This window comes from Petromyzon marinus, chromosome 11, assembly GCF_048934315.1.
Source record: "Petromyzon marinus isolate PM22_M1 ecotype Great Lakes invasive population chromosome 11, UKy_Petmar_22M1.pri1.0, whole genome shotgun sequence".
Taxonomy (NCBI): domain Eukaryota; kingdom Metazoa; phylum Chordata; class Hyperoartia; order Petromyzontiformes; family Petromyzontidae; genus Petromyzon; species Petromyzon marinus.
Window position 1 is genome coordinate 12,277,571 of NC_133677.1, and position 25,988 is coordinate 12,303,558.

A 25,988-nucleotide genomic window follows, 5' to 3' on the forward strand; every position below is an offset into this window, starting at 1 on the left:
CACGTCTCGCACTACCAGGGGGTGCGTGCATCCCAGGTTATGAACCACTGCTCTAGAGGCAATCTCGAGAGCTCCATCAGGTGGAGGCTCTTTCTCCCACGGTCAGCCGCATTGCGCGCTTTTCAGATGTGCTTCTGCGGCCGTCTGGAACGCTCTTCCTTCCCATATTAGGAAGCCACTGGTGCTATGCACTTTTAAATCTTGATCGAAAACTAATTTCACTCGAACTGCTCTCTGTGTTTAGTTTGTTGTCCTTCCGCCGCACCTCCGATTAGCATGGTTGGCTACATCCGGTGCGAAAGAAGTTCAACATACATACAAAGGTACATCCTGCAATGACATGGGAGGGCCTCATCCACTAGAGGGGGCCCTAGAAATCCCACCTCAGGGGTATTTTGACCTGTAGCATTTTTCCCACGCTGGCCAGACATTTTTGACGAGGTGGGAGTACTCACACTTTAGCCCACCATACGTGACCTGCACCTGTACCTGCACCTCTACCTTGACAGCACTGCGACCGTAACAGTAGGTGAACGTGTGGTCAGTGCAGATGCACAACGGGTGCAGCTCAAACATTCGCACTTATCTGAATCACCTTTTCAACCAGCTCATGGTTTTTCCTATAAAGTTCCTGTTTTTCTTCAATCCATTTAATTTCCTGCAATAGAACAAAACAAAAGCACACGTAAATTACACAGCATTTACTCCAAGAACAAGATGTTTTTCCATGCGGTAGACTATTTTCAAGCACTGATTTTCTACAACAAGAAACTCACACGTTTTTTACATCCGCTGTACAGGCCGTAAGTACGCGCTGTGCCGCGAGCAATTTTCCAAAATTGCACACAACCTATTGTACTCAATATTGAGCTGTTGTGTAAACCTTCATCGTTAAAAGTGGAACACATCAACAGCGCGAGCATATATTGCCGTATGTGAAGGCGCAAGGTTGCATTGCTCACAAAGGTTTCTCACAAAGGACGGGGAGCTATGAATTGTCTATGGCTGGATATAAGCGCACCTTATATAAGCAGGGTTCTCATATAAGCAACAAGGGCTTCCATGACACTGGTGGGGAGGGAGGTGGGGGCGACGGGTAACGTCTGTTACAAGCACACTGCGTCGGACATAAACACACGAGGTCTTACAAGGGCGTACCTCCGATTAGCACAGTTGGCCAATGTAAGGTGCCAAAGAAGTTCAACATACATACGTTCAAGGTCTGTGTGCGCAACCAGCGTCGGCTGTCTTGGCTTTAACCAAGGAAAGTCCGACCGAGTATTTGAATGCTCTTTTACAGGAGAGCCCACCTTTGACTACTCAGCCAATTCCTCTTTTGACAGTTTTGCCTTCGTGAGAAATTCTGCATTCCCTTTGGATAAAACCCTTGCGGCATAACAACAACAACAAAACACTCCAAACTCCACGCTTGCTGTACTGGTCCCCTCGAGACACCTCTTTGCACCACGTGTTGGGTATCGTGCATACACCATCGCTCACCTATTTGTGATCCGCCAACCTCACCGCAAAGTCCACTGATTAGAGACGTCGCACATCACCCGCATCAACAGACATTTGTGGCGATGCTCAACTCTGACTGTGCTCGCTGTTATGCCAACTACTTTATGATAATGTTTATAATTGTACAAAATCGCAACCCCGTACCATAATCAAATGTGTAAAGTTTGCTATTATAAAATCAATTAAATTGAGCGATTAAATGCATTTCTTATGAGTTTGTAAATGCTGTAACTCATAAAGATTAGTGAGATGCTGAACAGGGAAAGTAGGTATTATGTGTGTACTTTACTAACTTTTAAATAACATGAGGTCAACGTGATGCAAACGGTGACTTGGGACGATAATTGTCACTCAAGAACAAAGACCAACGACATCCAATTCCAAATGCTGAAAAATTTCCCTCCGATGCGTTTCCGGGTCGTCCCGCGCGTGATTCGCGACGATGCCCGACACACAGCTCCACCGCACTGCGAGCTTCCTTGAGCAAGCGTCGAGAAGAAGCTCGCAGCAACACGCGGAGCGAAACGTCGGACATCATGCCCAACAACGCGCGGCACAACAGGAAATCACCCTTGAGAGGGCCGCTCAGCACGACCACGAAGTCCCACACAGTAGGGAAATCTGTTAACGTCAAGTGACACTGGAAGTACAACCAGCCACTGTAGCCAGCTTCTTTCGTCTTTCGTACGGCTGATGTAGATGCAGAGCAAAAAACTACAATTTCACATTTAGGCGGTCAAGCCAGACATCCGCGTCAAGAGCAACGGAGTGTATCGCTGTGATGTCTCCTTCATATTTATGGATCGGTGCATTGCGTTGTTATACGTTATACGGTCTGTTTCAGATGATCACAGTCGCACATCGGGGAGATTTTTATTTTCCATTTGGGTATCAGGTATCCGCATCTGCCATGGTTTGCGCAGATGTGGTTTTGAATGGACCATGAGGTTCGTGCTAGATCCAAACCAGGGATCTTCTGCGTTGAGTCTTTCTGTAGCCAGCTGAAGGGAGTTGGGCGTGCTGACCTGCCCAAACTGGACATCCGTGAAAAAGAGCTTCATAGCTCACCGAATTACTCCTACAGTCTAAATAAAGATTCTGATTCTGTTGTGATGCTCATAGCAAGGCCAAGCAGGCGAAACGGAGGACACCTCACCTTGCCCTGCCCATGCTCCATGAGGACCCTCTCCAGGTCCGCGACCTTCGCCTGCAGGTACATGAGCTCCTCGTGCATCTGTTCTCGTGCCTGGACATGAGCACGGACACAAAAACCGCTGTGGGCCCCATCGTCACAAACTCCACACTTGCTCCGACTCCCACTCTGGAGCATGTAACGATGGGGCCCAAACCAAACGCTCCACACACGCGCTTTGACGGAGTTGGAGCAGTCGGGCAAGGGCAAATGCGCTCACCGCCGCAGGATATTTACAGCGAGCGTACGACAACATTTCATGAAAGCTCGATGGAAGAAATTAAAACTGTAGCTTTGAATGGATGAACGGTTAAACAACTCTGGTTCGCTAAACCAACACGGTGATGGAAATCAACCCAAGGAAGTGATTGAAGAGCTTAACAAAGACGGCTGCAAGGTTGAGGCTCAAGATCATCGATGCGACGCAAGTCAGAAGTAAAGGTACGAGTTTTGCAAAATGATTGCAATGAGTGACGTAAAAAGAGCGACGCACAGATCGTTGGGGAACAATAGCCACTGAGAAACACTATCAAATTTCCCATTCACGAATGTAAGTAGGATTTCGCAGAAAACATTGCTCGGAGGGATGGTGGCTGATGGACAGGACTACTCACAGAGCTGTAGTCAAAGGAGAACACGTGATAACCCCCGTGACCCAAACGAATGGGAAAGCCTTCAAAATATGGCTGGTACTATCAAGTAACAGGTAGAATATTATAGTGTAATAGGACGGGTAGAAGGTATCGGTTAGAAGTAAAAACTATAAACTTTTTTGTATCTACATCATGGGACCTCCTTTGCCAGTACCAAAATATAAGATTAGGTTTTCCCCTTTTTTCTGGCAACAAAACTTAAACTTTCTTACAAGGAATCATGTCTGCATTAACCACAATACTGTGGTCAGAATGCAAAAAAAAAAACATACTCTGATAATATATGCATGGACATAAAAAAAAATGTTACTATAAACTATTTTTTTTATTTTACCAGATAAGGTAGCGACCTAGCCACAAAGGAGAGCTCAACGAAGTGGCTTATCACGTGGACATTTATAGCAACCAAATACTCTAAACCAGAGGACCTGGAGAAAAATCCACACGACCACAGGTGTTAGGGTGAGGATCGAACCCACGATCTCCTGCATACCGGGCGAGGGAGTTAACATCTCGCCACCGCAAGGCCCAGAAGTACTGTTTGTAGTCATGTAACAGGCTCAATTCGTGGTTGTGGTAGCATGTAGTACTAGATGTCAAGTCGTGCGTGCGTGGTAAAGCCTGTCGTCGTAGCTGTTCAGTACCTTGGCATCGTGCTCTGCATCCAGGGACCCACCCACTTGTTCCTGGAGCAGAGCGTATGCCCTCTGGAGGGCCTGGTACTCTCGCATGAGCTGCTGGAAGCGCAGCTCTGACTCCCCCTGCACCAGAGACTGAGCACGCACGCATACACAGCGTACACAACATACACAACATACACACCGCGTATGAACACAACGTACACAACACAACGAATGCACAACACAATGCATACACAACATGCATACCACATACACAACATACACACCACATACACATGACATAACCAACATATATATCGTACGCAACATACCAAACGCATACACAATGCATACAAAGCATACAGAACAAAGATAAAGATCTCATGTATAGCCTATAGTGTACAGACTGTCGGTGCTGTCAGCCAAGCACCCTATGAGGCCGGCACGGTAAAAATTGGGGCAGTGTGGCAAGAAAAACTCCTGGACCCCTTTAGTTTCCCTGATGTGAACACAACGGCACCAGGGACCGATTTAAGGCTTAGTCAACCTCGGGGATCTCCAGGACCGGTTCAGAAAATCACCACCGATGTTAGCCGTCGCTGGGATTCAAACTGGGGCAGTTGGTGTGCCAACCACTACATTATTGCAATGCCAACAAAAATGTTTACGTCCGTCTGCCTGAGGGCACGAACACGCGTTCATGAACACGGCACAACCCCTAACCCCAGGGGTCCGAAACCTTGCGGCTCCAGAGCTGCATGAGGCTCTGTAAGGTAACCGAATCGTGACGTCCTTCACCACGTTGCATCGCGGCTCTCGAAAAATGGAGGGTTCATTTTTTGTTTACCGATTTCGAAAAAAATTGGCTCTATCTTGTTATTTTGGTTTACTGACCCCCTGCCCTAAACCCATCGCTTTTAAACCCACCAGAGCTTGCTTACTCACCACTAGTGCTCAGTCAGCGAGCAAGCGAAAACTCTTTTGTAATATAGCATAACATCGTGCAGCATACCAGTATGGATGCAAGCACGTGTCTGACACACGTGCACTTGTCTGTGTGTGTGTGGGGAGCGGTGGCGCAGCGGTTAGCGCGCTGTGCTACTACGAGTTCGATTCCCACTCATAACCAACACCAGTGAACTAGTTCTGGGTCTCCCCTAGGTCAACTCAGCCTTAATTGAGTACCTGGTGCCATGGCCACCCGGGCGTGATACTAGCCACCCACCCCCTTCGCGTGCCGTGCAGGCCTTCATAAGTGCTACTCGCTTTTAGCACTTGCGCCAATAGTCTGGTATGGTTACACGGGAATTACAATTTGTCTTTGTACGAATGCGTGTTTGAATGTTTTTGGTAAGCACATTTCTTCGTGCAGTCAAATCGCCAAACTGGATTTAGAGGCTGCTCTCCTGCTGGATGGACCTTGCCGCCCAGCTTGATTTCAGCGCAATTCCAAGAATAAAATAACAACACTCACCACGCCTCTTGTTCTGTAAAGCAGCCAAGATTTGATTTAAATTTCGATTCAAAGCTTTCGTGACTGCAGGGATTAATGTTCATGGTTCTTTCGGTAAAGTCACGTAGAAGGGAAATAATTAAATTATAAAAAATGAAACATAATGAACATGTTCATGAGAACGTTGTCTTTCCGACAGCTCTGTTCCTTTCACCTGAAGACGGCCGCTTGCGTTGTGGCCAAAACGTCGTGATAATTTTATTGTTAAATGTTTATTATTTTATTATTTTATTCCCATTCTACGTGACTTTACCGAAAGAACCAAGAATATGATTTGATTGGATTTGCATAAAAAAAACCCAAACAAGATGAAAACCCAATGTAATTTTGCTTCCATTTAGTTATTCATTGAACATCTCATTTACGTGTGAAGACATGCACAACGGATGAGTTCATTTGCTATTTCTTACTCGTCCTGAGCTGTAACGTTTAGAGCTCGAGTCGTGCTTTGACTTTCGCGTGTCTCCGTTAATTGTGTGCCATGGTGTACGCGATCAGCGCACTTGGCCGCCACGTCAATCTGCTGGCGCAGAAGTTGAAACAATGGCGCGAGTTTCTGAAATCTGCCCGCCTCTGCCCCCACCCAGCGGTATAAACGGACAAAGCGACGGCCAACGGGCAACGTGCGGCTTCCGACCTCTTCCAAGACGTCTGGGCAGCATGGAGGAGTAGCCCAAACACCGCCTTGAGCAGCTCTCCAGAGTTCCCTCTATGTATGTATGTATGCATGTTGGACGTTCTTTGCACCGTACGTAGCCAGCCGTGCTAGTCAGAGGTGTGAGGGGCGAGTGGAGGCTCTTCTGCCAGCAGTGGTGTCAGCAAGCAATTGCAGGGCTGCACCTTTGCCTCATAAACCTATATGACAGTGATGTTCAATGTCACTTAATTAGAGGTGAATTAAAAATAAGACATCAGTTTGGTTTTGGTCTTTCGTTAACGGGTAGCAAGGAAGAAGTCGACATTTCCATTGGAATGTCCTTCTGCGAGAAATAATGAGGTTGACAACGTCTCTGGGGGGGAAAAAAAAACATTTCATGAAAATTTTTATATTTCTAGAATCTGCCTTTCCTCAGAGAGGAGTAGGAAAATATTGTGCCTTACGTTTGTGAATGAAAATGCACAATTGTGGTGGCTAAGAATATATAAGCAATTGGAGACTACAGTATTCACAAACCAACTTTTATTCTCTCCTAATTGTTAAGTCTTAAAATTTTGACTTCAAACTTTCGTGACTGCAGGAATTCATATTCTTGGTTCTTTCGGTAAAGTCACGTAAAAATAAATGTTTTATTATCATTTTCAATTATTTTTTTCTTGTTTTTATTTACGTGACTTTACCGAGAGAAACAAGAATATGTCAAGTCTTTGTGAGTCACCAGAATTCCATCAACAAATAAAAGACTCAATCATCGTCTCTCTCTGTCTGCTCTCGGCTCTGAAGATAATCCATTTCTTGCAGTATTCTATTTAAATGCATTTCCCCAGAGACGATGTAAATCTTAGAATTTGCCAAAGAAAGGCACTTGGCCGAAATGTCGAGATATTTTTTCACTCACTGGCAGGAAAAAGGAAAAACTGTGGTGGTGTATTTAAATTCACCTCTATGTAGTAACTTAGCACGGTCCCTAAAATGTTATTTAAAGCTTTCCAATGATCGTTGGAGCATCGGGTAGCCCTAATCAATCAGACGGTCTCCAATCCGAAGTGTGTAGATTATTCCGACAACATGTTACGTGAAGGCAAATATCTCTGTTCCTCTCACCATTGACTCCGTTCTAAAACAAATTATTAAGTAAGTCCCAGTCATGACTGCCAGAAACCAAGCCAATGGCCCCACCGCTGTCAACCCAGCAGTATAAATGGGTAACAATCGCACTGAGTCGATCGGCCGGTCGTGTGCGGTCGGGTAAAGTGTGGAGTAATCCCACCGCTTCGAAGACGCCTGGATAGCGTGGAAGAATAGGCCTAATACCCTCTACAAGGGGCTGTCTATAGCTGCTTCTGGAGGCCCTTCCGCCATTCTCTCCATTGAAAACTCATTTATTTCTGCTTGTTATTGTGTTTAAGTTTTGTTGTCCTTCCTCCCGAGCACCTCCGTTTAGCACGGTTTGCTACGTACGGTGTGAAAGAAGTTCAACATACTACGCTTTTTTATTTTACCAGGTAAGGGGGGCCCCCACTGAGCTACGCAGCTCCTTTTCAGAAGCGGCCTGGCCACCACATTTCGGGGCTTGCACCTTTACCTTTTACCAGGCTACGTAAACACCAATTAACAACGTGTCGCCGCATATTATGAACATGCAGAGTTTCCGCACATTTCTCTTTATCATAGCAGGAGTCGACTTGAGACCCCCCCCCCCCTGCCGCACCGCCCCCCCCCCCGCACCATCCCCCATCTCGCACCTGCCCTGCCACCTGTTGCTAGGCGTTGCCACACCACACCTACAGGAGGGCCCAGCGGCGTCACACGCGCGAACTGCAATACCACTACACAATGTCAAAAGCCACACTTTGCGATCCAAAACTTACGCTTTGTATAACGGAAATTATTGTGATTATTATCAGACCTGATTGCACAGTATGAAGTAATTTATTTTAAAAACAGGATTAGTGAGAACCAGTGAAAATAAATAATTAATCATTTATGAAATAAACCTGAGCAACCCATTGAAATCTTTAGCAGACCGTAATTGTATTTTAGTATTCATTATAGACGTAGCCAATGATACATCTTAAATCATGGGCTGGGTCAAAGCCATGTAATAGCCTAGAATCAAAATCAGACTCAACAGTTTGGAGATGCGCCACACAACTTATCAGATATGATTTAACTATCAAATACGTGAACAATGGCTAAACTTTTGATTTAAAGCTTTCGTGACTGCAGTAATTCATATTCTTAGTTTTTTCGGTAAAGTCACGTTGAAGGGAAACAACAAAATAATAAAATATATATAAAACAATAAAAACAATTCTCACGACGTTTCGACCATAACTCAAACGGTCGACCGTTTGAGTTATGGTCGAAACGTCGTGAGAATTTTTTATTGTTTTATATATATTTTATTATTTAGTTGTTTCCCTTCAACGTGACTTTACCGAAAAAACTAAGAATATGAAATGGCTAAACTGGCAAATCGCCCGATGATGCTGGATGTAATTACCAGCGAAACGTCATACTCAGATTGTAAATTCTGTGGATTCACACCTGTGGGCTGAAGTAGTAACTATTTGTCGTTTTTTTATTCTTGGTTCTTTCGGTAAAGTCACGTAGAAGGGAAACAATAAAATAATAATAAAATTCTTGCTGTGGTTTTCACACCTGATGATGATTGCTTGTGTTGCAGTCGAAACGTCGTGAGAATTTTATTGTTTTATATTTTTATTCTTTTATTGTTTCTCTTCTACGTGGTGACTTTACCGAAAGAACCCAGAATATGAATTCCTGCAGTTACGAAAGCTTTAAATCAACATTTATTTATCGTTCTGTTTACGTGACAAATCCCTTACTGATTGGCTGTGTCGGGTGGTGGAGGGTTTCAACACATCTATACTTACGCGATCTAACCCAAAATCCTTTATTATGAATTGGCCAAACTCTATGCATGAGTGCTGTGTGAATGTAAAGTTTAAAATCTAAATCTATGACAGTTTTTAAAGACTGAAAACAATTTAACGTGAAACTGGGACTGCATAAAACAAACTCTTTGGTTCTTTCGGTAAAGTCACGTTTGTGTTGCGCCCGAAACGTCGTGATTTAATTTATTTTATTTTCTACCTACGTAACTTTACCGAAAGAACCAAAGAGTATGGATCCCCGCAGTCACGAATACTTCAAATCAAGATTGCATAAAACAAATGTAGAACAGCGTTTGTACGCTAAATTAGTACCTCAGCCTCGTTTTATTAACCGGGTTGCCAGCCTTAAGTTGAAATGTGCAGTAAAATTATTAAGGTCAAATCTGTAAATTGATTGCTTATTATTATCAGTGAATAATGAACGCCATCGGAAAGTCTACCTTTCCGATGGCGGGTTAATGCTTGCTTGAGATTAATGAGTCACTATCACTGAGATCCTCAGGTCAAATCAATCAGCTTGTTGGGATTAGAGAGAATTTATAGTGCAGTGAGCTCAGAGTATTATCCTGCTAACCAATGACTGATCACACACAAACATTCATCACGTGAAATTTGATTTTGCGCTTAATTCAGCTTAACCAAACTCTGACAGCTACGATCGCTGGAGAGAGTTTGGGCACAGCGCTCAACTGACGGTCAGAATGTTGTTAGAATTCCCGCTGGCGGACAATCATCCACATGGGGTCATACAACAGGGAAATATGTTAACTCCCTCGACCGGTATACATGAGATCGTCAGTTCAATCACGACGCTAACGCCTGCATATTTTCTAGTTTGCATCTTCTCCCCGTGGTCGCGTGGATTTTTCTCCGGTTTTCCCCTCCACATTCAGAATCGACGTCACGCGTTTAGAGAATTACAGGCTGCGGCACATGTCCACGCGACAAGCCACTTCGTTGTGCCATCGTTCGTGGCCAGGTCGCTTTTGAAAACAAAAACTATACAGCTCAGTAGGCCTTGCCCGGTAAAATACAGTAAAACCTTGGATTGCGAGTAACTTGGTCTGCGAGTGTTTTGCAAGACGAGCAAAAATGTTAAATACATATCAATTTGATAAACGAGCGAGGTCTTGCAATACGAGTAGTAGTACGTGTATACGCTTTGTACTGCCGAGCGTCACGTGATCACAACTGATGTACGAGTGCTTTGATAAACGAGTGCTTTGGATTACAAACACGTTTCCGGAACGAATTATGCTCGCAATCCAAGGTTTTACTGTATATATATTTTTAAAAAAGATGATAGTGTTGTGTGAGTGTTTTGCAAGACGAGCAAAAATGTTAAATACATATCAATTTGATAAACGAGCGAGGTCTTGCAATACGAGTAGTAGTACGTGTATACGCTTTGTACTGCCGAGCGTCACGTGATCACAACTGATGTACGAGTGCTTTGATAAACGAGTGCTTTGGATTACAAACACGTTTCCGGAACGAATTATGCTCGCAATCCAAGGTTTTACTGTATATATATTTTTAAAAAAGATGATAGTGTTGTGTGAGTGTTTTGCAAGACGAGCAAAAATGTTAAATACATATCAATTTGATAAACGAGCGAGGTCTTGCAATACGAGTAGTAGTACGTGTATACGCTTTGTACTGCCGAGCGTCACGTGATCACAACTGATGTACGAGTGCTTTGATAAACGAGTGCTTTGGATTACAAACACGTTTCCGGAAACAAATTATGCTCGCAATCCAAGGTTTTACTGTATATATATATTTTTTTTTTTTAAAGATGACAGTGTTGTGTCTGTTGGCACACGTACGTCTTCTATATCGTCGTCAGGAGTGCCGGGCGTGCGGTCGGTGGCGTAGGAGAGGGAGGAGGCATCCGAGTCGATGGAGTTCTCCTCGTCATACCCAGAATATGTCTCCACAACCGGCCTCTAAACCCGCGGCAGGGCAGGGGAGTCCAACGGGAGACAACAAGGAGCGGTGTCACGGCACATTAGGCGCTCAATCAACGACGGACTCGCCTTGGGTTATACAGAGAACGAATGCAACATTCGCAAACAGCCGTGTGACCGAAGGATCGAACTCACCCGGGTGTCTTATTTACAACTCGTCAATAATGGGGAGGGAAATTAGCGAAACAACCTAAAAATATGAATGCAGGAACGTCTGTGCGCAGAGACTCGCAAATGAAGAAATGCAAACCACACTAACGGAGAAATACGAGCAAATCCCTGCTTGTATAATACCCCATCTCGTCATTACCCTGTGTTCTTATTATGAACCGTCTTCAAACTGCTTTTATTTATAGTTTCGTACTAAGGTTTAAAAATTAACCAACTAAGTTTTTTCAACATTACACAAGATATACTTGAACCAGAGCACGAAAAAACCCGAAACTCACTGCTTGGATTTGTGTTGCTGCCATCATACGTACACGTGTGGCAACGCCATCGCATACCTGTGTGTGTGTGTAGTGATGCTTGCAGATCGGGTTTTGATTGAGTCGACCAAGTGTAGCGGTTTGCGCAATACGCTACGAACCCGGCGACACGGGGTCGATTCCCAGGGCCTCCTCTAGGTCGGCTCAGCCGCAAATGAGTACCTAGTGCGGTGTGTAAACATCGCCACTGGGGAGACAAAGGCGTGGTGATGGCCAACCACCACCTCCTATGGCATGCCAGCCTTCATAGGTGCTCGCTAACAGCGCTTGCCACAACAGTTTGTTGAAGGCTATACGGGGGATCTTTGTCTTTGTTTAGTGGTGATGCTCGCAGATCGGGCTCTGATTGAATCGACCAAGGAGCAGTCACGGATGCATGTTCGTGCACTTCACAACACAAAATGGGTCCATTTGCAATCACTCACGCAGGACCAAATTGCTCATATCCGCCATTTAAACTTAACAATGTTATACATTTCCCGGCGGTCCAATTTCCCTGAGAGAATGCATTTATATAGTGTATCTATGATATATGCTAGGTAGATAATGTATACTGTATAGCACAGGTTATAAGATCTTCCTGATGAGTAATACTGCCTTATATATAAACAAAACATCAGTGGGATGGCGAATGGCCGTTTTCAGAGGAGATATAAAGCAACCAGACCACTTGGACTGACTTATGGTTCGAGAGGACAATTTACAATCCCGTAGCATTAAAACCACTGTTGCATTATCCAACTACAAACTATTCAAAGTGTTTTCTTGAGCTCTCCCTCAAGAAAACACAATGGTGTTCATGATGAACGTGGCGCCACGTCTCCTCTCTCAGGGCTGGCACGTCACTGCTGGCAGTTTTCATTTTAATGCGGTGTACGGTGCAGTTCGATACGTTCCATCAAAATAACGAGAAATGTATGTACGCTTGTTGAACTTCTTTCGCACCGTACATAGCCAATCGTGCGAATCGGAGGTGCGACATCCCAATGTTGGACTCTTCTAAAACAGAGCTAAATGTCTCAGCGAGGCTTTCCTGGATAATTGACTTCGAAAAATAAATCAAAGTGAATTCAAATTTTCCAGGCTAACCAATTTTTTTCCGAATTAAATTTAACCGGAAAGTTGTGGCCTGTAACACCAATGCCACCGAGTAGTTTTCATTTGCGTCATTGGAGGGGAAAAAAACCCATCTGAAAAATGCCGTGGAAACCATAATTTAGTCCCGGCACTGATTTAACACCGGATTTGCCCAAGTGCGACTGTGGCGGAGTGATAGAGAAAACAAATGAATCTCTTTGGTGTCCGAACATCTTAACACCTGTTTTATTGCCAGAAAGGGTAAAATCTATTCTTATGTTTCATTATTTTGAATACTGGCAAAAAAGGTCCCGTAGATATGCATACTGCTGCCAACACAGTATCACCGTTCTCATCGTTACACCGCAGATCCCAAGTACGTCCCGTACTTCTCATTGAAATAACCTATCGGTACTTTTGAGGGGCACTGCTTGACAGCGCAAACCGAGTGCTTAGTTTGCTTTGTCTGTGTTGATGGCCGCTGTAAAGTTTGTGTGGTCCTTGGTGGATGTGCCCACACGATATGAAGCAAGAGAACAAGCCATTATCTTCACTAGACTGCCATATTTTAATATCGTTTGATAAGTTAAATAGTTGAACATGAACCATCCACAAAATGGGTCATTCACCGAAACGTGAAATTGGAACGAAATAAAAGTTGTTTTGTTTGTCTGGATTTAAATACCATTATCAATAATGTGCAATTACATAATACGTTTCGGCACGATACAGGAATTCGCATACAGGAATTCCGACTCGCTGAGGAATGAGGCCCATATAGTCGGATATGTAAAAAAATGTCAGCGATGTGAACGTACAGAGAAGATGCCCGCTGCACAATGCACAGATGCTTCGCTGGGTGTGCGCTGCTAATTGGTCTGGGGCTGACGCGTGATGGCCGAATATCCAGCATTGTACTGGATACGTCGTTCAATTAAATTCTGAAAGGACGAAGCAATTTGCCACTCCTAAAATGTTGCATGTGTGTACAATTCCTCCCACAGTATATTATGCATAACCCGCTGCCACTGTGGTAAAGGTAAATGAATTTGGAAAACAATCTTGCACGATAACATTTACACAGATTGACATCTTTTTTTTTACAAGAAAATCATATTAAACCTGAAATTTGTATATGCACACACACACAATATACACGTAGAATACGCACACAATTACACAGATACACTGACACAAACACGTGTTATTGTTGTTCAATAACATGTCCCAACATGTAAAAAATAGTAAAATATGTCCTTTGGAAAAAAAAATAACAATTCTAGCCCCATATATAAATAATGTATTCGCCTTCTATCTGAATATATAATGTATATATATAGCACGTACATTATACATATATTAGCCTGCAGATGCGACTGCCTCGACCGTCTACCAGTGATACTGACGCAGCACAAAGCAGTAGTGCATATGCCGCATACGCAGGGGTTAATTCGTGTTGTTGTTGTCGGTTTTTTTGTCGTCGCAATTACACAAACGCGATTATTCACACAAACAGCACTGATCAGGCTCTCAAGGAAAACCCTTCGGCGAGGTCATTCGCAAAGCAAGCGCCACAGCAACAAACTTCATTCACCGGCGTATGCTCGACCGGTTAGGAGCCTCGCATTTCTATACAGCGGCAAACGTTCGGTTCCGAAGTTATTGCAAATTCGCGCGATCCGAATCGCCCGCGAAAATTAACGTGACGATGAAGACCGTAACGACAGCGCGCGCGTGTGTGTGTGTGTGTCTGCGATAATGCGACAGATCGTCCACTCAAAGTCAACGGAAACAGCGGTGAATATATATACGCGCGCGCGCATTAGAGGCGAAGAAGGGTGATCTTTTACCGTCATGCTTGTATGTCATTTCCTGGCAGCCGGAAAAGTAGAGGCAAACGAGCGTGCACAGGGTCAGAAAAAAGGCAAAGTAAAGCGAAAGGGCAAAAATCTCCATCGTGCCGGCGACCTCCGAGCGAAGGCTCTCAATTCAAGATCCAAACTTCTCCTCTCTCTCTTCTGTCTCCTCTCTCTCCTCTCTGTCTCTCCTCTCTCCTCCGTCTCCGATCTGGAAGCGGCGTGTGGTGGCGCAGGTGAGGAACGTGACTGCGCTACGATCGCAAAAAGGCAACGGGATTTTTTTTTCTTTCTTAAACCCAAAGTGAGAGGTGATGTTTCCCACACAGCGCGCGGGGACCGACGCAGACGAGAGAGAATGGGGGAGCGTGATGGCACCGCGACGGTCTCGTCGGGAAGGTGGGGTTGTTGGGTTCGGGATGATGCTGGGGGGGGGGTGGAGGGAGACAATGCGGCGGGGGGGAGGTTTGCTGTTGAGTCGTGGGAGACGAGAGGAATCTTGAGGGAGGAGGTGGGGAGCACCGCGGCGTGCGAGGCGTGCAGTGGTTACACAACGAGCGCCGTCGTACGCGGGGGCTACCCACGTGCCTCCCGCGTGCATCACTGGATCGTATGTTGAACTTCGTTCGCACCACACGTAGCCAAACGCGCTGATGAGGATTTTATGTTGAACTTCGTTCGCAGTATACGTAGCCAACCGTGCTGATGAGGATTGTATGTTGAACTTCGTTCGCACCATACGTAGCCAACCGTGCTGATGAGGATTGTATGTTGAACTTCGTCCGCACCACACGTAGCCAAACGCGCTGATGAGGATTTTATGTTGAACTTCGTTCGCAGTATACGTAGCCAACCGTGCTGATGAGGATTGTATGTTGAACTTCGTTCGCAGTATACGTAGCCAACCGTGCTGATGAGGATTGTATGTTGAACTTCTTCCGCACCATACGTGGCCAACCGCGCTGATGAGGATTGTATGTTGAACTTCGTTCGCACCATACGTAGCCAACCGTGCTGATGAGGATTGTATGTTGAACTTCGTCCGCACAATACGTAGCCAAACGTGCTGATGATGATTGTATGTTGAACTTCGTTCGCACCATACGTAGCCAACCGTGCTGATGATGATTGTATGTTGAACTTCGTTCGCACCATACGTAGCCAACCGTGCTGATGATGATTGTATGTTGAACTTCGTTCGCACCATACGTAGCCAACCGTGCTGATGAGGATTGTATGTTGAACTTCGCACCATACGTAGCCAACCGTGCTGATGAGGATTGTATGTTGAACTTCGTTCGCACCACACGTAGCCAACCGTGCTGATGAGGATTGTATGTTGAACTTCGCACCATACGTAGCCAAACGCGCTGATGAGGATTATATGTTGAACTTGGTTCGCACCACACGTAGCCAACCGTGCTGATGAGGATTGTATGTCTGTATGTTGAACTTCTTTTGCACTGTAGGTAGCCAACAGTGCTAAGGATGATTGTATGTTTGTATGTATATATATTGAACTTCTTTCGTACCGTACGTAGCCAACCGTGCTAATCGGAGGTGCGGGGGAAGGACAACAAACACAAAAAGCAAGTTCTAAGGAGATGCGTTTTCAATCGAGATGATGAGAAAAATGGCATAGCTCCCGTGGAATCGGAATAAACAGCATTCCAGACGGCCGCAGAAGCGCATTTGAAAGCGTGTGATGCTTGTGTCCGTCTTTGTTCGATGGCGAAGCAAAAGCCATTTAAAGCATCTGTGCCATAGGAAACGTCAAAATGTGCATGCTGACAGCCACATTATACAGCACGAAGACAAATATCGCTTACGAACTCTCGTTTTGGTCAAAATTGGACGGGCGTTTCCCCATCGTGAAGTTAAACCCAGAAAACGTGATACTGCTTTGGAAGTGGTACACAAGCACAAGTAAAAAAAAAACACTCAACACGTTTGTGAATGTAATAATAAATCCGCGATGTTCTGGGCAATGATCCTTCTTCCTCCCTCTGCTATGAAGAAGGGTCATTGCCCGAAACGTCGCCAATTTTATGTTTTCCCTCGATAGGGCGATGTTATTGAAGAATGTGTTGAGTTTTCGTTACGTTAATTTAGATTTTCATGTAATGCACGTTATTATCATCATAATAAACAAATATGTAATTAAATCAACATCTGAATTGAGCTCAAACAAAACAAGCTCGACTTGATGACGGTAATGAAACATTATATCGTATTTATTAATCACACTTCATCAAGAACAAATCGGAAAAAAATGCGCAAATATATCTCCCGCGATTTTCCATAAGGGGTGGGGGGTACTTTACTCACGAAAGCTGTGGTAACAAGGACATCATTCCCCCAAAGCATCTACAGTAAATCCATGGCGACCAATTGCCGTGGGACCACCAGCAATAGCTAACAGGGCAGAGGCACTTAGGATTGGATTTCAAAGGGTCCGCGAATTCGGTCAGTGATTAACGAATAAATTGTTCTCAGCAGCGCGAATGGAAGTGCAACACAAAAGTCCACACCGTTTGGAGAACAGGCAAGACGGACATTGAGTGTGTGATCATTATTTACTTGAGGAGGCCTGTCCAAGTTAGATGATTTTTGGTTTTTATCGTGGTAGGATTGAAATGCAAAACATCAACACAACATAGGCATAACGAGGCAGTATGAAACCCTCCCCGAGACTGTGCCAATTCCTCTTCTCGTGGAAGCCCCATGGTGTGAACACAGACTGCTCAAAGAGTCCAAAGCACAATTGAGATGGTGGAGAAGAGACCGGCAGCATTGGTTAAACAATTCCACTGATACACCATGTCTGGTATCAATCTCAGATCTCTGGGATTTTTATGCAACCCTAAAGGCCGGACTAACTATTAAACAAAACTAAACACACACACAGATAAGCAGATCCCTTGTTCAGATGTTCAACCGATGGGACAAGGCATGTTACGAGGCACCTGCTGATGCCTGTAACATGCCTGTAACATGCATGAGGAGGTCGACTGGCCAGTATAATCCCCAGCGCTGCGCCAGGCACCTTACTTGAGGTTGAATCCGCCTGGGAGAGGCCCTGACCAGGTTTAGACATCAAATGCCACGAATGCGGCGCGCAATCGGCAATTCCACCATGAATGACATTGCAATTCACAATTCACTACATCAACGAGGCTTTGTAACGCGATGGAGCATTCGGATACCACGACAGTCAATTTGGGCCAACCACAAAATCAATCGTTAAGCACTGCGCCAACCTGAATCAGGTTTACATATACAGTGTGTGAACACCATTATGATGACCCGCATGCATTTTCGTTGGCACTCTAAATGCGTTCTAACGCGCGCGCGTTCCTAACGCACGTTCTGGAAACACTGCCGCATCACAGCGATAACTGCAGCGTCCCGAGCAGCATCGCTGGAGCTGCCCGTGTGATTTCATTAACGGGCAAGCGCAGCTGGGCAATTGTTCATCCACGCTTTGCTACCCGCTCAGCGTGGATGAGCAGACCTCAGGCGGTGTTAGAGGCTGGCCACTTGAGTGCATCAAGAGTTCAACGGTGCCCATTGTGAGAACGCGCAGCCAAACACCACTGGTGTCAAAAATCCCAGACTTTCACCGGAGGAAAAAAAAAACACTTTAAAAAAACATCTATTGCGGGTATAGCATTCCCCCGTTATTCGTGGTTATAATAAACATAAAGTATATAAATATAAAAAAAATGCAATGATAGTTAATAAATGTAATTTCCTTAAATAATGCTACGCATCATCACTTTATCTCATCGCTGTCTCTCATCACTTTATATCTCATCACTTTCTTTTCCTCTCCCTCTCGATGCAGCAGTCGTGCAGAGTTCCGGATGTGATTCGCGGATTACCAGCATCGCGAATAGCGAGGGAGCGCTGCTGTACGATTGTCCGAAAAATACACTGCTAAAAGGTTACATTTTGACTTAAAACTTTCGTGACTGCAGGAATTCATATTCTATGGTTCTTTCGGTAAAGTCGCATAGATAGAAGAAGAAAAAAGAATAACAATAAAATAATAAAAATAAAGTGAATAAAAATTATAAAAAAATATATCACGACGTTTGGATCGCAACACAAGCAATTGTCATGCGAATCGAAACGTCCTGATATTTTTTATTATTCTTTTTTATTCACTTTGTTTTTGCTATATAGATTTTTTTTCTATCTACGTGACTTTACTGAAAGCACCATAGAATATGCTCAAAGTTTGATTTTGTACTTAACTTGGCGAAGCTGAGCTTTGTGAGAGCTCGCAAGAATAACTCAACAGGACACTGCGGCGTGGGTACACGCGGCTGTGGCGTTGTGCGGACTCTCTCTCTCTCTCGTGTTGGTGTCGGGTTGTGCTGCTTGGCACCACGTCCGCTCTTCCCATCCGTGTGCTCAGTTTCTGAAGAAACTATACTCTTTGGTTCTATTGGGTAAAGTCACGTAGTAGGTAAAAAATAAAATAACAAAAATCACGACGTTTCGGCCGCAACACAAGCGGCCTTCGTCAGGTGAAGGGACGAGACTGTCTGGTAGGACAGCGCTGGAGTGAAAAAAGCCACGCTCAGATCACGACCTTTAAGCTGTGTGAGAAGAAAAACACAAAGCGCCTTGACAAAGGAATTAGCATATAATTTAGCATTGAAATGGCGCATTGAGATAGCTAAGTTAAAGTATACACATCCGCAGAGGCACCCCTTGACAAAGGAATTAGCATATAATTTAGCATTGAAATGGCTCATTGAGATAGCTAAGTTAAAGTATACACATCCGCAGAGGCACCCCTTGACAAAGGAATTAGCATATAATTTAGCATTGAAATGGCTCATTGAGATAGCTAAGTTAAAGTATACACATCCGCAGAGGCACCCCTTGACAAAGGAATTAGCATAGAATTTAGCATTGAAATGGCTCATTGAGATAGCTAAGTTAAAGTATACACATCAGCAGAGGCACCCCTTGACAAAGGAATTAACATTGAATTTAGCATTGAAATAGCTGAGTGATTAGCACTGAGTGAAGAAACTCCCAGGACGTTGGAGGGAGGGAGGAGGGGGGGGCGAAAATCGGACGTTGTGCCAAACAACGAGCGAGCGGTACGACCCGAAACATTAAGGCCGCTTGTGTTGTGGCCGAAACGTCGTGAGAATTTTATTGTGTTATTTTATTTCATTAATTTATTATTTTATTCTCATTCTACGTGACTTTACCGAAAGAACCAAAGAAGATTAATCGGAGAGCTACGCAAATGGGCAATTAAAAACGTTTGTACGATACGTACGGCGCAGTGTTATAAATGTGAAGAATTACTACCTTTTTCACTGCAACCGCCATCGTAATCGGCAAACTGCAGCCAGCAATGACAAGTCTCCAGATGCTTAAAATAAAAACCTCTTCTGTTTACTCCCACGGCCAGCTTAGCGGCACTCTTTAAACATTGTTATCACCTGCCCATGGAGCGCCTTTCAAAGCCTTGACAGCCGATTCTAAACCTCACTGTCGCTCATGCACACAACGTCACTTGTACACACGTCACTCGTGCACATGTCACTCGTGCACACGTCACTCGTGCACACAACGTCACTTGTGCACACGTCACTCGTGCACACGTCACTCGTGCACACAACGTCACTCGTGCACACGTCACTCGTATACACGTCACTCGTGCACACGTCACTCGTGCACACAACGTCACTCATGCACACAACGTCACTCGTGCACACGTCACTCGTGCACACGTCGCTCGTGCACACGTCGCTCGTGCACACGTCGCTCGTGCACACAACGTCGCTCGTGCACACGTCACTCGTGCACACAACGTCACTCGTGCACACAACGTCACTCGTGCACACGTCACTCGTGCACACAACGTCACTCGTGCACACAACGTCACTCGTGCACACGTCACTCGTGCACACAACGTCACTCGTGCACACGTCACTCGTATACACGTCACTCGTGCACACGTCACTCGTGCACACGTCACTCATGCACACAACGTCACTCGTGCACACGTCACTCGTGCACACGTCGCTCGTGCACACGTCGCTCGTGCACACGTCGCTCGTGCACACAACGTCGCTCGTGCACACGTCACTCGTGCACACAACGTCACTCGTGCACACAACGTCACTCGTGCACACAACGTCACTCGTGCACACAACGTCACTCGTGCACACGTCACTCGTACACACAACGTCACTCGTGCACACGTCACTCGTGCACACGTCATTCGTGCACACAACGTCCTTTGTACACACGTCACTCGTGCACACAACGCCGCGTGTACACACAACGTCGTTTGCACATACACACACTTCAGCGAAATACTCTTGTCACGATAGAAATCCTCCGGAGCAATCCACGGTTTGATTTTACCTTCTGGCGACGGCGGCAGTTGGAACACATTTCTGAAATCCCCACCACCACTGTCCACCCAGCAGCATTAATAGGTGCAGCGCAGTGAGTGGATCAGCACGTTGTGTGTGGTGGGGGTAAAGTGTAGACTATGAGTACCATCACCTCTTCCAAGACGTCTGGCTGGCTAGCATGTAAAAGTAGGCCAAACACTCTCGAGAAGTTCTAGATTTGAAGCTTTCGTGACTGCAAGGATCCATACTCTTTGGTTCTATTCGGTAACGTCACGTCGGTAAAAAATAAAACAAAAATCACGACGTTTCGGCCACAACACAAGCGGCCTTCATCAGGTGAAGGGACCGTGCTGTCACGAAGACAGCGTTGGAATCAAGAAAGTCAAGCCAGGTCGCGTCCCTTAAGCTGTGTGGGAGAAAACCAAACGCTTTGACAAAGGAATTACCATAAAGTGCTGATTGAACACTTAAACACGGGGGGGAGAGGGAGGGGAATTTGACAATGCAAACGTTGTGTTGAAGGGAAATAAGCTGCTGTGAAAGTTTGATATGTCACTTCTTGGATAAATATACTGTACCATTGAAAATTAGTTCAATGTTTGGTATGATTTAGAACATCTTTCAATGATTGCTTAAGCTGTGTGGGAGGAAACCAAACGCTTCGATCAGCACTTTATGCTAATTCCTTTGTCAAAGCGTTTGGGTCGACACGGAGGAGACAAGTGCCGTTGATGGTGCCTACCAAATCAGTGCAACGTCAGGGCCACGTTATTTAAAAAAAAAACATATAATAGTCGTTAGCATCGTAATGTATAAAACAATCCATGCGTGTGTTAGGCCTTGTTTAAACAAAATTATGATGATGATTGTTTCCCTCTGGTCGTAGAGCGTAGAGGGAAGGTAGTGGGAGAGGCTGGGTGGCTGCGAGGATGGGGGGGGGGGGAGCCGCGCGTTGGGACGTCAGGACATGGGTGAAAAAGAGCTTCGTAGCTCATCGGATTTCCCCAGGATAAATAAAGATTCTGATTAAAGATTACTGACCAAAGCTCTTTCATCCGTTCCAGGAATGTCCCAAGCATGGATTGAGTCTAGTTTCTACTTATCATGCTAACGAAGTATTAAAGATACGGATACGGTTTTTTTTCCAGGTGGTTGAATAGGACCTTTTAGTTACCGTTTGATGAAAGAAAAAAATGTGATAGTTAAAGGGCTTGGCTTGTAGCTGGGGCAGAGCTTTGAACATACATTATACAGTGAGGGAAAAAAGTATTTGATCCCCTGCTGATTTTGTACGTTTACCCACTGACAAAGAAATGATGTCTATAATTTTAGTGGTAGGTTTATTTGAACAGTGAGAGACAGAATAACAACAAAAAATCCAGAAAAACGCATGTCAAAAATGTTATAAATTGATTTGCATTTTAATTAGGGAAATAAGTATTTGACCCGCTCTCAATCAGAAAGATTTCCTCGCTTCCAGGTATCTTTTATGCAGGTAACGAGCTAAGATTTGGAGCACACTCTTAAAAGGAGTGCTCCTAATCTCACCTTGTTACCACTCAATCGCCCGGGAAGGACGACTGAGTGGGTCTCAGGGAACGTAGGCAAGGGCAGCGGTGGAGTGTGAGAAGCTCTGTGTGAGCGCTGCTGAGTGCAAGCCTCTGTGTGAGAACTGCTGTGTGCAAAGCCTTGAGTGTGGAGCTGACGAGAGCGAGGGCTGCTGTGTGCTGGTTAGCGAGGTGTAACGTAGATAAAAGTGGGAATTGGTTAACAGAAGTGACCGTATAGACAGTGATATGAGTGCCTACAATGGTGCCAGAATAGGCTAAGCAGGTGACCTGTTACAACGTGTCAGTCTGAGTGATTTTACAAGACACTACATTTTGTGTTAGAAGTGCCAACGAACCTTCGCCTTCATGTCCAAGTCGGCGGCGAAACGAAGAAACCCACCTGCTGTGTTGTCGGACGACGAGGCCGAGCAAGACGTCGTCCCTCCAACAGCTCCAGTTGCCGGAGCTCCGAGCGCGCGCTCCAACGACGTGCTGCAGTCGGTGCAGGAGACTATGGCGAGTCCAACCCTGCTGCTTCCTCCGCAGAGCTGGCTGGACATCGCTGGTCATCTGGGGAGCCTGTTGTCGTTCGCCGCTCATCTGTTCGAGCGGATGACGGCTGCCTCGTCCACCGGACACCAAGACGCGCTTCCCGCCGCTGTCGTGTCCGAGGTGACGGGAGCGCTGGACCTGCTCGCCATTTCAGAGGCTGCAGCTGGGCTCCACGAGTCCGCCATTTTGCGCGATCGGACCACGCCGCAATCAGCAGCCGCCGATTTCCAAGGTGGAGGACGCCTCCAAACTTCGACGACTGCCGCCGGTGCGCCAGTTCATAGCTGCAGAAGGAGATTGGACGGCTTTTCGTCGTCAGTTCGAGGCCGCCTACATCTCGGTGGGACGTACGCCCTGCGAAGCGCTCCGAGCTTTTCCCACGGCCCTTGACGACAACTCGCTTGCTCCTTTTTTTGCCATCCCCCAGTCGGATAGAGCGACCCTCACGCGCGCCTACACCGAGATGGCCGCTATTTATGACCCCCCGTCTAATGTCCGGAGAAGATTTCGGCTGCAGCGACGGGGCGAGAACGAGACGCCGCTGGTGTATCGCAGTGCTCTCCTCGCATTGGGGCACGCGGTTTTTCCGCGCATGGACAGAGTCACTCTGGATTCTCTCGCCTTGGAACGTCTTCTCCCCTTGGCTTGGGAGTTAGGGGTCGCCCTCGCGGTGACGGAGGACGACGACCTAACTTCTCTGCAGGTGGCCCACGGCATCCAAGCACACCTCAACCTAAATGACCGGTCGGCGATGGCGGCCAGTACAATGGAGCTGCCCGCGAACAAGCATATAGGTGCCTCCTTCACCTGTGGCATGGAGGAAAAGGGTGCTGTACGGCGCCCGCCCACGCGGGAATGGCGCCCCAGGCTGAGCCAGCCGCCTGGGCACCCTTACCGTACCTGCTACAGGTGCGGCTTGCAGGACACATCGCCATCAACTGCTGCTGAGGAACCGGAGGGTTCCCGCCGCATCCATCCTCCGGCTTCAATGACTACTCCTCCCGCAATATACAGACGCACGGCCGTTTTTGTCCCATCACCCATCTAGCATAGGTCGCGTGCGGAATCAGCCTGTAACATCTCATCCCGTCGCGGGTTGTACACGAGGTGCGAGTTCGTTAATGTATTGGCCGCGCGGTGCCGATCAGTGGAACGCACTGGCTCATCGAGTTGTGGGCACCGAAGGGTTCTTCAACAATTGTGGGTTTTATTCAAGGGATCCAGGTTCGGTTGTTAATAGACACGGGGGCCGTTGCGACTATGGTGTTCCGAGGCTGTGTTCCGTACGTTGCATTCTTCATCTGATCCCCTTGCCCCCGTGGAGAGTGCTTGTGTTGCGGCTAACAGGGAGAGCCTGGGTATAATGGGGCAAATGTTGGCCTTTGCGCAAATTGGGGAAATCTTTTTGGAAGGTCAAATGCTAGTTTCACGGACATTAGCCGTGCCCTGTTTGTTGGGCACCGATTTTCTGAGCAGGATGCCCTTGAAAATTCTAATCGACCAGGGGTGCATTGAATTACCGTCGGGACAACAGTTGCAGTTTCTACATTGCCCTCGTCGACAACCATTGCAGAACGCTGTCATTCATGCGAAGGCTAACCAAACCGTTAAGGTGCCTACGGATTCTCAAATGCTCCTACCACTGCGATTGCGCAAAGAGTTGCCTTCAACGGGGCTGGCGGAGGGAATCCTGCTAACCCCTTCAAACGTCGTGTCGCAATCCCCTTCGCTAATGGGGGCTATGACGGTTGTATCCGCCAAGCAGACGCAATTTCTGCAGGTACTGAATGCGGGACACGCGCCAGTTGTGATTCAGGCAGGTACTGTCCTGGCACACGCTTCGGCAGCCCGTTGGCTTGATGATGCAGAGCCAGCTCATGTGGTTGCGGGAAACGTTGATAAACCTGATGAGCTGGATTCTGCGTGGCTGGAATCTCTGTGCTCCGAGAACCCTGCACTTACGGTAGTTCAGCGAGCTCAGCCTGCGCTGGCTCTTAAATGATTTTTCGGATGTATTTAGCACTAGCAAATTTGATATTGGGCACACTTCTCTCCTCCATCATCACATCAATAAGGGCGATTTATTCCCCATTCGGATTAATTCGCATAGACTCAGCCCCGCTGAGAAGGAACAAGTACACCTGGCTTTTGACGAGATGCTGGCAGCAGATATTATTGCTCCATCCAATAGCCTGTGGGGAACACCCATAGTCCTAGTAAAGAAGCGTGATGGAAACTTAAGATTTTGCGTTGATTTTCGCAAGTTAAATAAGATATCGGTGGCAGATGCGCATCCCCTTCCTCATATGGACGACTCGCTCGATGCATTGTCAGGCGCGCAATTCTTTTCGACACTCGATTTATTGTCTGGGTTTTGGCAATTGCCCCTCGACGACGAGTTGAAACCAAAAACTGCTTTCCGCACGCCCCAGGGCCTTTATCACTTCAATTGCCTTCCGATGGGATTGAATTCAGTGCCGGTCACCTTTCAGCGGTTAATGCAATTGGTCCTTGCAGGGTTGAAATGGGATTCTTGCCTTATATATTTGGATGACGTCGTCTTTAGCAAAACCTTTGACGAGCATTTACAGCGATTGCGCTCGGTCTTCAAGAAAGTATGTGCGACCAATTTGAAATTCAAGCCACAGAAATATCATTTGCTTTAAACATCGGTTAAATACTTGGGCCACATAGTTAGCGCAGCCAGTGTTGCTACAGATCCGGAGAAGACCTTGTTTGTGCGCACGTGGCAGGCGCCTAAGTTGGTAGCGGACGTCCGCAGTTTCATCGGATTCGCTTCTTACTACCGGCGGTTTGGTAAAGATTTCGCCACCATTGCTAAACCACTGCACGCCCTCACAGCCAAGGGCCAGAGATTTCGGTGGGATAAGGCTGAAGAGGATTCCTTCCTCACCCTCCGTGCCGCCCTCGCCGATGCCTCCCGCTCGCGTATCCTGATTTTGCTAAGCCCTTCATCTTGGACACAGACGCCAGCAATACGGGCATTGGGGCAGTCATTTCC

General features: G+C 46.2%; 2 protein-coding genes across 4 annotated transcripts in view; both read right to left on the minus strand.

The window, feature by feature from the left end:
• LOC116941207 (janus kinase and microtubule-interacting protein 3-like) overlaps positions 1-25,988 on the minus strand; it is a 265,525-nt gene that overhangs the window by 84,857 nt on the left and 154,680 nt on the right. For all 3 annotated transcript variants that reach the window (XM_076066382.1, XM_076066383.1, XM_032952008.2), the window contains 4 exons: positions 10,908-11,027; positions 4,011-4,139; positions 2,678-2,767; positions 596-658 (listed from right to left, as the gene is read on the minus strand). In XM_076066382.1, coding sequence (XP_075922497.1) covers positions 596-658; positions 2,678-2,767; positions 4,011-4,139; positions 10,908-11,027 — 402 coding nt within the window. The remainder of the gene's footprint in view (positions 1-595; positions 659-2,677; positions 2,768-4,010; positions 4,140-10,907; positions 11,028-25,988) is intronic.
• LOC142924289 (uncharacterized) lies at positions 10,908-14,895 on the minus strand. Its single transcript, XM_076066384.1, has 2 exons — positions 14,464-14,895; positions 10,908-11,027 (listed from the first exon to the last, which is right to left on the minus strand). Exons 1-2 carry the CDS (start codon positions 14,567-14,569, stop codon positions 10,996-10,998), a joined length of 138 nt encoding a protein of 45 aa, XP_075922499.1. The 5' UTR covers positions 14,570-14,895; the 3' UTR covers positions 10,908-10,995.

What these genes read in the sequence shown, in the direction of transcription:
- LOC142924289 (XM_076066384.1), bottom strand. Translation starts at nt 14,569, where the DNA reads ATGGAGATTTTTGCCCTTTCGCTTTACTTTGCCTTTTTTCTGACCCTG. An exon ending in AATGACATACAAGCATGACG is followed by an intron (nt 11,028 to 14,463) that starts GTAAAAGATCAC and finishes CCGCGGGTTTAG; the next exon opens with AGGCCGGTTGTGGAGACATA.